This window comes from Bos javanicus, chromosome 19 (genome assembly GCF_032452875.1).
Source record: "Bos javanicus breed banteng chromosome 19, ARS-OSU_banteng_1.0, whole genome shotgun sequence".
Taxonomy (NCBI): domain Eukaryota; kingdom Metazoa; phylum Chordata; class Mammalia; order Artiodactyla; family Bovidae; genus Bos; species Bos javanicus.
The window spans coordinates 30,536,370-30,550,751 of record NC_083886.1 but is presented as its reverse complement, the minus strand read 5'-3'; the positions used below and the strand labels follow the sequence as shown (position 1 = coordinate 30,550,751).

The window sequence follows — 14,382 nt, the reverse complement described above, 5'->3', positions numbered from 1 at the left end:
CATGTCAGCAGTGCCCGGCTCGGAAGCTCTGTTCTAGAAGGACTCAGAACCTCAGCTCAGCACTACTCGGGGGTCAGACGATGGACTACAGCCTATGACAATGAGAAGCAGCCACAAAACACGCAGGACCCCAGCTCTGGATTCTCAGACCCACGTTTTTGGGTTGGTTTTGTTTTGTTTTTAAGATTTATTTGAAGATAGCAGTTTTATTTAATTAATTAATTGTTTTGACCCTGGCATGTGCCATCCTCCTGACCAAGGATGAAACCTGCGCCCGCTGCAGTGGGAGTGCGGAGTATTAACCACTAGACCACCAGAGACGTCCTCAGGCCCACGTTTTATTTCCCAGTTTTAATATCTTGAAAATCAGTGGTGTGTCCTAGTCTAATTGGAAGCATCCTTTTTTTTTTCTTTCTCGCTAGTGCTTAAAATAAGTGTGCCTCTAACAACCAGTGACATCTTAGATTTGTGACATTGCAGCTCCTTAGATTGAGGTCTCAGGCACATCCCTGCTCCTTGCCAGGCCTCACTTTGCCCACTTATAAACGGGAGGAAGATGCGGCTCAGGTCCTGTCCAGCCCTCCATGGCTGTGATTTGTGGTCCTCTCTGCCCTGGGGCGTGAACACACATGTCAACTCTCCATCCGCCCTCTGGGGTGGAAGAGAAGAGAACCCACTAGTGAGGCTAAGGCAGGATCTGTGATACCCTGACATCTTCTTTTCTGGTTTTTAAATAGAATCTTGAAAAATAAAGCAATAGCTAGGTTGGTATTTCTCCCTACAGGGGAGCAGCACCAGGATTTTCCCAGCCATTCTTTCTTTCAGTTTTATAAGCAGCTTTCAGGAGATTGATTTTTATTGTGGAGAGAGAAATAGACTTGATGAAGACATGAGGTTGCTTCAAAAGCTGACCATCCCCATCCTCGAGTTCCTGGGGCTGTGGGCGCCTTGCCTGGAGACCACTCAGGGCCCTGGATTGAAGCCCCTTTTGTTCTGCTCCTGCTTCTGCAGAGCAGCAGTGATGGAATTGAAGCTTTTCCATTCAAAGAATGTGCAGACATCGTTCTCAGTACTGGGGGTACATCCTCAGGCAGGCCAGACTTATGGGGTCCCTGGTCCCAGGAGCTACATGCTAATGGGCAAGTTGGATAAACAGGCAAATGTGAACTTGATCAGATGTTCGTTGCATGGTCAGCGGGACAGATGACTGGGGCATCAGGGACGGCCTCACTTTAGGTCAAGCTTTAAAGACAAGGAGGAGACGGTGTGTGTGGAGGGTGGTGGTGGAGTGTTCTGGGCCAGGGGACAGCGGGTGCAAAGGCCCTGGCGTGGAAGTGATCTTGGCACATTTGCGAATGGAAAGCAGACCCGTGTGGCTGGAGGGTGGGGGACAAGAAGAAGGGTGGTAGGTGATGGGGGCGGGGGAAGTCAGGGTCCAGAGGAAGGTATTGTTGGGATTTCCTTCTGAGTGTGAGGGTTGGGATAGGGGGTGAAAAGCAGCGGAGGTGTCTTGTCTTTCCATGCAGCTCCCCACTTGAAGCCACTGGGCAGCTCTTGGTTAGCAGTGATGGGGTTGGGGGTTACCTGCAAGGTGGGTGGGGGCGTAAGGATGATGTGGGAGGAAAACAACCACGTTTACTGACTACAAGCATCCCATATGGTCGTTCCTGAAGGTCATGGACAAACAGGCCAGGAAGAATATGGGTGGGAACCACAAGTGAACCCAGCTAAGCCAAGCTTAGATAATGCCCCTTCAAGGAGGCAGAGGGGTGGAGGCGACCTTGGGGCTCAGGTTGACTTTTTTTCTTTTGGCCACACCACTTGGCTTGCAGGATCTTAAATCCTCGACTAGGGATTGAACCCATGCCCCCGGCAGTGAAAGCCCAGAATCCTAACCACTGGCATTGCCAGGGAGTTCCCTCAGGTTTACCCTTGAGTTGAGCTTCTGAAGAGGGTTGGCAGGACCACTGTGGACAGGGCCAGTTTGTTCTTGGTCCAGGTTTGTCTGATGCCTGAAGCTCAGCAGCCGGGTTATAGCCGGGGAGAGACCTGAAACACCCAGTACCCACTCCCCACAATCTGGACTCCACTCTTGGAATGTTGGGGGCCACTTTGAGTCAGCACCGGACCCAGGACTTTCCATGTGTGGAAAGTGTGTGGCCTCCTCTTGGATCACAGTGGGAGCTGTGTTTATTCAGTAACTTTATTAGAAGTATTTAATGCCAGGGTTTCCCAGTGGGGTCCATGCAAGTCAACTTGAAACCCCAACAGAATACCGAAGGCTCTGTTCAGTAACTACTGCATGTATTAAGGAGAAGGCAATGGCACCCCACTCCAGTACTCTTGCCTGGAAAATCCCATGGGTGGAGGAGCCTGGTAGGCTGCAGTCCATGGGGTCGCGAAGAGTCGGACACGACTGAGCAACTTGACTTTCATTTTTCACTTTCATGCATTGGAGAAGGAAATGGCAACCCACTCAGGTGTTCTTGCCTGGAGAATCCCAGGGACGGGGGAGCCTGGTGGGCTGCCGTCTATGGGGTCGCACAGAGTCAGACGCGACTGAAGCGACTTAGCAGCAGCAGCAGCAGCAGCAGCAGCATGTATTACAAACCATCTTTGGGCTGGTTTAACATGCCATGCAGCAATAATGATTCATATGGAGAGAAATAGTAATAGGCAGATGGAAAGAAAACACGAGTTAAAAATAAAGTTCTGGGAATTTCAGGTAAGAGTTGCTGGGTCCAGTGGATGCCAGCACAGACCTCTAGAACTTTCTGCCCTAACGGAAATGTTCTGTCTCTACCCAGTATGGTAGCCGTTGACCACATGCAGCTCCCGAATACTTGAAATATATCTGCTCTGCCTGAAGAATGAAGTTTTCGTTTTATTTAACTTAGTACTTTTCAAGTTTTAGAATAATTTTAGGCTTACAAAAGGAAATTGTGAAGACAGTACAGAGAGTTCTTATATAGCCTGTACTCAGTTTCCAGTAATGTTTTATGTATTCATTTATTTTTTGGCCACACCACATGGCATGTGGGATCTTAGATCCCCGACGAGGGATGGAACCCAGGCACCCTGCATTGGAAGGTGGAGTCTTAACCACTGAACTTCTGGGGAAGTCGCTCCCCTAATGTTAATGTCACATTACATAACTTAAGTCCATTTATCAAAACTAAGACATCAATGTAGTACAGTATTATTAACTAGTCTGAATTTCATTTGATTTCACCAGCTTTTTCAATGTTGTCCTCCTGTTCTGGGATCCCATCCTGGGTACCACCCTGCATTTGGATTATATTTAAATGTAACGTGTTAGAATTTGAATAGCCACCTGTGACTGGTGGCTGCCCTATCAGATGACAGAGCAGGCAGGCATGCATGGAGAGTGAATTCCTTTCTGAGCTTCTAGGCCCGGACAGACGTGGGTTGAACTTACATTGTGTTTCCCTTCGGGATGGAGGAAATCTGTCACTTATTGAGCTGCTCTGGGAGTGGGGGTGTTGGGAAGCCTGGGTTCAGATTCTGGCTTTGCCCAGCCTGGGGCTTGACTCTGCTGAGGGGTCATGCTTGGACAAGCAGCCTGCCTCCAGCAGCCGAGGAAAGCCAGATTGCAGGGGAGGGAGTGAGGTCTGTTGTTGATCAGGGAGGGCCCGCCTTTGAGTACACGCAGACAGCTGTGCCCCCCTATGAGCAGAGCACCCCAGGAAACGGGCTTCAGAACCTAGGCCTCACCCCCAACACATCTTCTTCTCCAGATCAGGAAGCCCCAGCCAGCCTTTCCCTCCCACATAGGAGCAAGTGGAGACCCTGGCCCGCTGCAGAGATACAAGCTGCCGGACCCAGAGCGCTTCCGAGGCTTTCAACTAGGAATCACTGTTGACCCCAGGGGAACGGCATGCGGCTCCACCTGTTCCTTGAGAAACATGCCCCTGTTGGCGTTCCTTTCCTGGGGGCCCTTGCAAAGGCCTGTTTAACCTTTGATAACCAGGACAATAGACTCAAATTTCCAACCTTTCACATCCATAGACACATAGATTGTAAGTTCTCTTTGGGGAAATACAGTTTACATCTTAGACAACCGGGGAGGCAGTGGGGACTGGGTAGTCAGACAGAAATGTCAAGAACAGAAGGATTTCCAGACCAGAGGGCTATAAATGTAAAACTTCTTCCCTAGACAGACCTGGCCAAATGTGGCACACACTTGGGAAGGTGAATATGATGAAGAGCATCCTTTTAAGGCCACACAGGGCATAGTGGGGCAGCGAGGCAGGGATGGTACCCACCAGTCTGGCGTGGGTATTGGCCTCGGTAACCTGACTTAAAACCTACTTTCCCACAGCCCCAGTTGCCTTTCCCAAAGTGGGTTCCATGACAGCGCCTCTGCTTTCCTGGCACCCCCCCCCACCCATCCTGGTTCTTTGTTCTTGTAAGCTTGGGACTGCCATGGTTCTGCCTTGATTGAGATTTACAGAGCACATCGGCATATTTAAAAAAGGCCTACCGTCAGATCCTGCCCTTTACTTTCACTGCAGGTCGCTTACAAGGAATGTCCTGCAGAATTGGTTGTTGTCACCTGCCTGGGGAGATACCCTGTTCCTCCAGGTTCAGATGCCGTAGGAGTGAGGCGAGAAGGATTTCCAGAACAGGGGCTTCCCAGATGGCTTTACATTGAGGAAAGAAGTTACTTGTTTATTCCAGAGACAAAGGAGATGAGCCACACCTGCTGGAGGCATCCAGGGCTGGTTTTCTTGTTTGGAAGAGTTAAGTCTTATCTTTAGGGTGTTTTAGAGAACAGGACCTGGACATTGGGGCTTGGAGAATAAACCATCTTACATGGCAAATTGGAGTTGGGGAATGGAGTCAGAGTTATAGGGAGGGGGTGAGTTCTGGGCCGCAGATGATGCTGGCAATTCTCTGTTGGTCTTATTTCCGTTTCTTTATCCACCGCTCCACCAGCAAATGACTTCTCCTTTCTACAAATTATATGCCCCCTTCTCTCACTGTAGAGAGCCCTCTCTTTGTTTAACTTCCCATAAAGAGGAATGAAGTATGTGTGTGTGTGTTTCTATTTGTGTTTGAAGTTACTAAAGTTACTAGATAGAGCTTTCTGTTCCCTTTTCTTATCTTAAAAACAGCTGAATTTGGTATTTTATATATGTTTTTTTCTTGTATCCCCAACTGAATTATGGTCCTTATGGATATGAGTGATCTTTGACTATATTCTATTTCATTTTTACCCCTGGGAGGCTGGAGGCCTCTAAAGCACCCACCTCTGGCCGTGTTCAGTTTTGACCTCACCCTCAGTAAGCCAGGGGGCCCAGCGGCATGGGGATGCCCATCGGGACCATCTCAGGCGAGCTGTAACGGTTCAGATCCCCAAGGATGAAGGTGTGGGGACCGTTGGAGTAAAATGCAGTGAGACAGGGTGTTAGAGGAGAGGTGCTGTATGGGGAGAGATGGTTGAATGGAAAATTAGTTTTTCTTTCCCAGTAATTGTTTTGACATGAGTGGTAATTAGCCAACCGCTGACAGGCCAGAACTGAAGCGAGAACAAGGGGATGGATTAGGGGCAAATGCCATTGCATTAGATGGTTCCTGGCCGCTGTTAGCGTGGGGGCCGCCAGTCTGGGGGAGGCTGCAGGCGGGACAAGGGCATGTTGAGGGTGCACTTTTGGGGGGGATGCTGTGGTGGGAGAAAGCGAGGATCAGAAAGACTCTGCCCTCAAGAAGATGGGGACCACCTTGGGTTACAAGGACCCAGTAGCATTAAAGGTAGTGACTGCTTCTAAACTAAGGCCTGCTCAGGTAAGAGCTTTCATATTTCATTTTCGTAGTCAACTGAACTGTGGTCCCATTTTTGTTCTTGTCCTTGGTGGGTTTTAGGATCAGGGCAATGCTGTCTTTGTAGAATAAACTGAGAAAGTCACCAGGTGTATTTATACTGTGCAGTGTAAGCCTATATATTTCTTTCAAGAGTTTGAATGACTTTGCCCTATAAAACCATCTGATCTGATGTCTTTTGACAGGGAGGTCCTTTTTCAAATGTTTTACTTGTTTTGGTGTCTCTGGTATTCTTTGAAATCATTTTGATCATTTGAATCTCATGGAAGGTTTTGTATTTATTAGCATAGAACTACAGATCAAATCTCTTGCATTAAAAAAAAAAGTCTCTGTTTGCAGTCTAATTCCCAATTTTAAGCATTTGTGTCTTCTTTCACTCTCAAATTAGGCTGATCTGCCTTTTTTATCTTTGTCATTCTCTACCCTTCAACCCCTCAACCAGCCAGAGTTGCTAATATCATCCTGTCTCCTAACTTATTAATTTCTCTTGCCATATTTATATCCTTGTCTCATGTTTTCCTTGGATTAATTTTATTGGCTTTTAAATTTTTTTCTAAATTCTTGAGCTGAATGTTTAGTCCATTTATTTTTATTCTCTTGGCCTTGGTAATGCAATAATTAAGGCTATGAATTTTCCTCCAAATATAATTCAGGCCCTTTCCCATTTGTTTTGATATGTTATTTTTCATTATTTTCAAAATATTGTGTAATTATAGTTTGAAATTGCTCTTTGACCTGAGATTATTTTTTAAGAGGGCATTCTCTTAAATGTCCAAGCTTCTCGGGTCAGGGTAGGGGGAGAGATAGGGACCTTGTCTGTCTGTTCTTTCATTATTTCTACTTTTATTGCTTTCCAGTCAAAGAATATATCTTGTGTTATTTATGCCTTTTGCAATTTATTGATACTTTATTTATGGCTTAAGTAGGCCCAACATTTTTAATGTACCGTGGCTTCTCAGTAAAAAGAGATTATCTGTTTATAGGGTATGATGTTTAATCCATCTAGTTCAATCAGCCGTTTAAATTAAATCACTGAGACATTCCACATCCTGACTTTTGTCCACGAAATCAGTCCTAGACTGAAAGCAGTATTAAGGTTTCCTACTGTTGCCTTCGAATTCTCCAGCATTTGCGTTTTGTCCATTTTAGTGCCGGGCTCCTTGAGAAGTTAAGTTTCTGGAATGTTATGACTGCCTCATAAGTAGTATTTATCTATCCAGTCTAGTCTGCCATTGCTGTCACGGCCTGTGCCAACCTGAGTAGGTTGTCCTCTGAGGCCTCAGTGTTCAGTGATGCCCTTGGAATCCTACCCCCCACCCCTGCCTTTTACCTAGAGGACTCTTGGATAGAATCAACAGCTTCTTGAGGGCCCTGAGTATAGACCAGGAGCATGGTTGGCCACGTGAACCTAACTTGTTGTTCCTTCTTGTGTCCTAAGCCACTGCCCTGGGCCCCCGCTGTGTGGCCAATGCTTTGTTTTCCTGGTCTGTCTGTGCCCACCCTTCTTCCAGAGTACCCGGCCAACTGTCGGATCAGGAGAGACCCAGTTACCCCGGGAATCTGCTGAGTGCATCTCTGCTCACGGGTGCCCTGAATTTTTCCCTGCAGTTGGTGGAGAATGGGGGACACACCCCCAGGATGAAAAGGGCTCTCCGTGGCATGGCCTTCACACCCCATTGCTTGCCCCTGGCCCTTGCCCTAAGAATGGGCAAATGGTCATAACTATAGTCCCTCCTCCTTTACCTCCTCCTCCCTCTCTGTTGGGTTCTGGCAGCAAGACCCACGAGTGGACATCAGTGTGTCCATCTTTCTTCAGGCTGACCTGCAGTGTATGTGTTGTAGCAAATCCTCCAAAGCCTGGGGCGTCAGGAAGATGGCTTTCCTGGTGTCCAGAGATCATACAAGCTTGGGGCTCAAGGCCACTAGATTAAGGACCTTCGTGAAAAGAGAATTCATCCATTCTCTTTTCATGAAGTGTTTTATAATTTAACGGATCCCTTCTGCAGGTGTGGATTTTCATCCCAACAGAGTGGGTTTGGAGACTAGGTAGAAGTGTTCCCATTTTACAGATGCAGAAGCTGAGGCTTCAATAACTGTATCCATGAGAGGGCAGCACCGCCTCTGGGAACTGAGGATGCGTGGGCCTCAGTGTGTATGTGTGATGTCAGGACCAGGCAGCAGTGTTGGGGGCTTCAGATAGGCCCCCCTGGGAGCTTTGAGGCCATAGAAATTGGCAAATACTGCAGACCAGGGCTCCCTATCCTCCTTTGAAGAGCAGGAGTATCAGCTCATGTTGGGAGCATGAGTGAGTGTCATAGAGACTTTTAGAGCCTTGAATATTTTTTTGTCTTAATTTTAGCAAAACCAGGACTCATGAAGGCTGTCATATGATCCCCTAACTCTTAATTAGCAAAGCCAAATTTCCTAGAAACCCATGAGGCCAGTTCTCTTGTCATTAAACTGACATTCCAGTAGGGGAGGGGGAGGAAGTCCTCAGGGAGGAAGTCCTTGGGCGGGGAGTTGTTGAGGGGGCGGTGATTTGCCGGAGGGTGGGGGTGTCCCCACCTGACTTTAGGGAGAGACTGGACCCTTGATCCGCACCAGAGATCACAGCCGATGAGGTTATTTTTGGCGATGACTGTTGGACTGTGATGCCTCTCCTCCTACTGAGCATCTTTCTTTTCTTTGGTTCAAAAAGATCCCCCAAGAGATCAGTAGTTGGGTGCTGGCACTTGGGAGATGCTCTCAACCCATCTCCAGCACCACAGATAGGAGTGAGAGCCAGAGAGGTGGTCCTGGCTGTGCAAGACCCCTCAGAGGTAGACAATGAGGTGGGAGAAGGGGCCTCAGCTGCCCGCTGTGGTCTGCAAGGTCGGAGGGGCCTGCCTGTGGCCAGCGCAGCAGCATCTGAGTGGTGTTTCTGTCCCCGCAGTGAATGGATACCACACGTCAGGGACCCCAGCGCACCCTCCCGAGACTGCCCACATGAGTGTCCGAAAATCCACCGGTGATTCCCAGGTAAGGGGCCCTGTTCCGGGATGTAGGGGCAGCCCTTAGGTAGGTCCAGGGAGGCATCATTAGAATGGGGACACTGTAGGGGTCCAGGTAGCTATAGCCCAGTCCTGCCCCAGGTAGGAAGAGGTTGGTATCCAGGTCATTCCAGTGTACCATGATTGCAAGAGAGATGGTGTGATTGTGGTTTGGTTTTCCCTAGAAGTTGAAGATGGTAGTTTTTTTTTTTTTTTTTTCGTCCCATGCCACACAGCTTGAGGGATCGAACCCGAACCTCCTACAGTGGACATGTGGGGTCTTAACCACTGGACTGCCTTGGAAGTTGAGGATGCTTTTGATGGGTTGACAGGGATGGGATTATAACCTCTCTGTGTTGGGGCAGAAGGTTCCATCCTGCTGTCTGGATTCCTAATGGAGTCCAGATTTCCCAACACTTTAAGAATATGGGTGAGTCCAGGCCATTTTCCTTCTCTGCGTGACCCTTTCCTACCCCTAGACTTCACCCAGAGTAAAACTGAGTCAAACATTTTGTCACATTTGATCATCCAGAGAGGGGCAGCTGCAGGATAGAAGGACATGGGAGTGTGTTTTAAGATTCCCAACCTGTCATCTCAGCCGACACTTGTACAAATGTAGGAAGGAGGCGTCAGCCTGTGTTACAGATGTGGCCATAGAGTCTCAGACCAGATACGTGACTCAAGCAGGTTGACATGATTACCAGGTGGTCAGACCGGACTCGATGCCAGGTTCTTCCAGTGGCCTTAAGCTGTGTCTGAGGAACTGGGGACGGGTCTTACGTGGTCCATCTATGAATTATCCACAAGATGTCCTTAAGCAGAAGCCTCCAGACCAGCCCTTCCAGGAGTTAAGATGCCAGGCCCCAAGGATGGTGGTGGTGGTGATGGGATAACAGTAGTGGCTTGCTGTCAACAGCAGTGGGTTCTGTGTGCTGGTCCTGGAAGGAAAGCCCTTGTGGTCAAAGCAGCTCCAGTGTGACACTTAGCTGAAATGCAGGCGAGAGGGGCATGAGAGCACGTGTTAGGACCCAAAAGGTGGTGAACTATACCTGGACAGAGTGAAGCCATAGGAAACTCCAGCGGAGGTCCATAGCGGTCCTGACATGCAAATTGGTCGTCCAACCTGGGTATATGGGGCGAGAAACCTCAGAAACCTAATTACGTTCTTGTCTTAGGAGGCTGAGCCTTGGGCTCAGGTCCGTTCAGTTCAAACTCTGGAGGAGAATTGGGACATCTGTGTGAGGCGAGGTTCCATACGTACTGATGGATGGACACATCACCCCGGGCCTCCTGTTAGAATGCAGATCTGATTCAGGAGGTCTGGGGAGGGGCCTAAGGTTCTCTGTTTCTCACAAGCCCCCAGGGGATGCTGCTGCTTCAGGTAGGGGGACCGTGTCCTGACAGGCGAGCATCCAGGCACAGTCAGTCGTGGCAGCACATGTGTGTCCCCTTCATCCTCTGCTCACAGCACACGTCACAGCCCTGGCTCTGTGTGTTTCCTGCAGAGCCCCCGTTTCAACACAGCCTGTCAGTCTGTTCGAAATGAAGCTCATATGCCACCCAACTGCAGAGTGTTGTCAGTCCAAGTTCTGCCGTGGTCTCTCAGCAGCTAGAAGGATATTGGAAACAGCCCCCTCAGCCCCTCCCCCGTCATTCTTCTTTCTTTCTCTAATGACACATGACTCCCCCATCCTGAAACCCTCTTAAGTTGTTACTTAATCATTTAAAGCAACATGTATCCTGATCCTTATAACCTCCTGGGAAGGCAGTTGGACATTGTGTTGCCGTTAAGACTTTGACCCAGGAATTTCCCTCCAGACATCTGTTCTTGGAATAGGCACAGGGATTTTGATCTGTGTAAAGCTGTCCACTCAAGCATACAGCCCTTGACCCAGCCTAACTGTCCAGTAACGGGATGGGTAAAATGGATAACAGCACTGAGCGTCTGTCTGGCCAAAGTACCATGCAGCCATGGAAACACATTCTCCTGGAGAAAATGTACTGATTTAAGAAAATGCGGAGACCATAATAGTGAATAAAAAAGCAGAACGAAATTGCATATATGTATGTATGTTCAGTCGCTCAGTTGTGTCCAACTCTTTGGAGATCCCATGGACTGTAGCCCACCAGGCTCCTCTACCGATGGGATTTCCCAGGCAAAAGTGCTGGAGTGGGTGGCCATTTCCTCCTCCAGGAGATCTTCCCGACCCAGGGATGGAAGCCCCATCTCCTGCCTGTCTCCTACATTGCAAGCAGATTCTTTACCTCCTGAGCCATCTGGGAAGTCCCAAAGCTGCATTTATGGTCCATCTTGTTTGGGAGAAGGAAGTCCATCCATATATGAAGACACGTGACTGGATGAAAAAATAAACCCAAGCATTGGTGTTTCTGTCCAGTTCTCAATCAGGGGACATTGGGCAATGTTTGGATATTTTGGTTGTCACAACTGGGCAGGGGGTTTTACTGGCATCTAGTCAGTGGGACCAGGGCTATTACTAAGTAAGGTGCAGGAGAGCCCCACAACAAAGAATTACCCAGATGAAAAGATGAAGGGTGCTGAGGTTGAGAAACCTCGGTCAAAGGTGATGTTTATTTTCTTTAGACTTTTAAGTATTTTAAGAATTTTCTAAAATAAACACATTTTACTTTTATAGACAGCAGATACAATGAGAACTAAGAAACAAAGAGTTAGAGGTGAGGTGCTGGGGATGCAGGAAAGATCAGCTCTGGATACCCTGGCCTGAGGGCTGCTTCAGGACAGGTGGAATCCCATGTCTTCCTTTTTTGGATGGTAACATTCAGAAGGTGAGGTATCATCAGAGTAACAATAAATAGTGCAGCACACGGAGAGAACAAAATACATGTGTCCACCAGTTTGCAGCACTGTGTTAGCCTTTTAGGCTGTGGAAGTGTTCGTGTTCCTGCAGAGCTGGCTGTCCACAAAGGCACCAGAGAACAGTCATAGAAATAGGTTAAGAAGGGTTGGTATTTAGAGAGCACTACCAATAAATGGTCCTCAGAATATGTATAAGCGCACTTCAGCAAGCTCAGTGTTTACTCCCCCATCCCAGGCTGTCAACTGTAATTAATGACAGTCATCACCTAATAATACTACAGGTGGCACAGTGGTAAAGAATCCACCTGCCAGTGCAGGAGAGCCTAGAGATGTGGGTTCGATCCCTGAGTTAGAGATCCCCTGGAAGAGGGCATGGCAGCCCACTCCAGTATTCTTGCCTGGAATATTCCGTGGACAGAGGAGCCTGATGGGTTACAGTCGATGGGGTCACAAAGAGTTGGACGCTCCTGAGCGGCTTTGATAGATAGAGCATGCGCACAATATTGAAAGAGTGAATGAATGAATGAGTGAGTAAATGAACACATGGCCATTTGAGATGCTGGGTCAGGGTAGATACAGTACCTTGTCACACCTCTCTTATGCTCTTTTACTACTGCCTGTTGGCTGCCCCTCCTTGAGAAAGCTAATCAAGAAAATGAGAATGTTGGGCAGGTTTGGGGGTGGGGAGGCATGTGTAATCTTCATGGAAACCAGAAATGTGTCTGTACCATCGTGGGTGGAACTGAATGGCTGGGTGCCCTGCAGCCCCCGAGAGTGCCCACCCCTGCTCCAGGAGACCTGAAAGGCTGGGCATAGGTGATGGCAATCTGGTGCCACCCAGTGGAAGTTTGCAAGTGTGCAACCCTGGGGCGAGCTACCTGGGTGATGGATGCAGGGGACCCACTAGATGGGAGGTTAGGGGATCAGAGACTGAGACTAGTCATGCTGGCCTTGGCAGAAGCACACCGAGCCTGTCCCCTGCCTGCCTGCCTGCCAGGGCTATGGTGATTTTATTTTATTTTTTAAATTTAAATTTATTTATTTTAATTGGAGGCTAATTACTTTACAGTATTGTACTGGTTTTGCCATACATCAACATGAATCCACCACAGGTGTACACGTGCCCCCCATCCTGAACCCCCCTCCCACCTCCCTCCTCGTACCATCCCTCTGGGTCATCCCAGTACACCAGCCCTGAGCATCCTGTATCCTGCATTGAACCTGGACTGGCAATTCGTTTCTTATATGATATTATACTATGGTGATTTTTAGCCCTCTCTGATCCCTATGCTGCAGATGGTGATTGCAGCCATGAAATTAAAAGGCGCTTACTCCTTGGAAGGAAAGTTATGACCAACCTAGATGGTATATTTAAAAGCAGAGACATTACTTTGCCAACAAAGGTCCATCTAGTCAAGGCTATGGTTTTTCCAGTGGTCATGTATGGATGTGAGAGTTGGACTGTGAAGAAAGCTGAACGCCCAAGAATTGGTGCTTTTGAACTGTGGTGTTGGAGAAGACTCTTGAGAGTCTCTTGGACTGCAAGGAGATCCAACCAGTCCATTCTAAAGGAGATCAGTCCTGGGTGTTCTTTGGAAGGAATGACGCTGAATCTGAAACTCCAGTACTTTGGCCACTTCATGCGAAGAGTTGACTCATTGAAAAAGACTCTGATGCTGGGAGGGATTGGGGGCAGGAGAAGGGGATGACAGAGGATGAGATGGCTGGATGGCATCACCAACTCGACGGACATGAGTTTGAGTGAACTCGGGGAGTTGGTGACAGACAGGGAGGCCTGGCGAGCTGCAATTCATGGGGTCACAAAGAATCAGACACGACTGAGCGACTGAACTGACTGACTGATCCCTATTGCCAGTACAGAGAAGGCAAGGAATATGCCCACCGGAGCCTAGACTCTTGTGACTCACTTTCCAACTGTTTTAGCTTTCCATGAACTGTTCCCCAGGAAGGTTATCTTTAGATGCAGAAGAGAGGAAAGGGAGTGGGACCAAGAGCTTGGAAACTTAAGGGACCTGTTGGAGGAGACAGTGTGTGATGAAGGAAGAGGTGAGATTCTGAGAGCTCATTTACTCAGTGGGGCTCCTCCTTCCCTACTTGGTCAATAGCTCATGTTCTATTGAACATGTATTTCTTTGCCAGGTGCTGAGTCATAGACAGATAAAGCCCTTGTCTTGTCAGGGTTAGGGCTTCCCTGGTGCCTCAGATGGTAAGGAATCTGCCTGCAATGCAGGAGACCAGGTTCAGTCCCTGGGTTAGGAAGATCCCCTGGAGAAGGGAATGGTTACCCACTCCCGTATTCTTGCCTGGAAAATCCCACGAACAGAAGAGCTGGGTGGGCTGTAGTCCATGGGGGTCACGAAGAGTCAGACATGACTGAGTGACTAACACTTTCACTTGATAGAGGTTAGTAGCTGGGGCTGGAGAGAGACAAATGTTGATTTCATATTGGCAGTGATGGGGCTGGAGGGGAGTGTGTGCTCTAAAGACCTGACCAAGTGGTGGTGGAAATGTCTGGAGATGGGCTCTTTAATAAAAGTTGAGACTGGAAAAATCAGCAGAGGTTTAGCTTGGTCGAGAATGATGGTAGGGGAACAGCATTCCAGGTGGAGGGAACAGCATATGTGGATGCTTAGAGGCAATGATTTTGAAAAA

At 48.4% G+C, this 14,382-nt stretch overlaps 1 protein-coding gene across 8 annotated transcripts in view; it reads left to right on the top strand.

Annotated features, from left to right (window-relative positions):
- Positions 1 to 14,382, top strand: part of GAS7 (growth arrest specific 7) — a 212,118-nt gene that overhangs the window by 154,115 nt on the left and 43,621 nt on the right. For 5 of the 8 annotated variants that reach the window (XM_061391065.1, XM_061391068.1, XM_061391067.1 and 2 more), the window contains exon 4: positions 8,777 to 8,862. The exons of the other annotated variants lie outside the window; for them this stretch is intronic. In XM_061391065.1, coding sequence (XP_061247049.1) covers positions 8,777 to 8,862 — 86 coding nt within the window. The remainder of the gene's footprint in view (positions 1 to 8,776; positions 8,863 to 14,382) is intronic. 8 annotated transcript variants of the gene reach the window in all.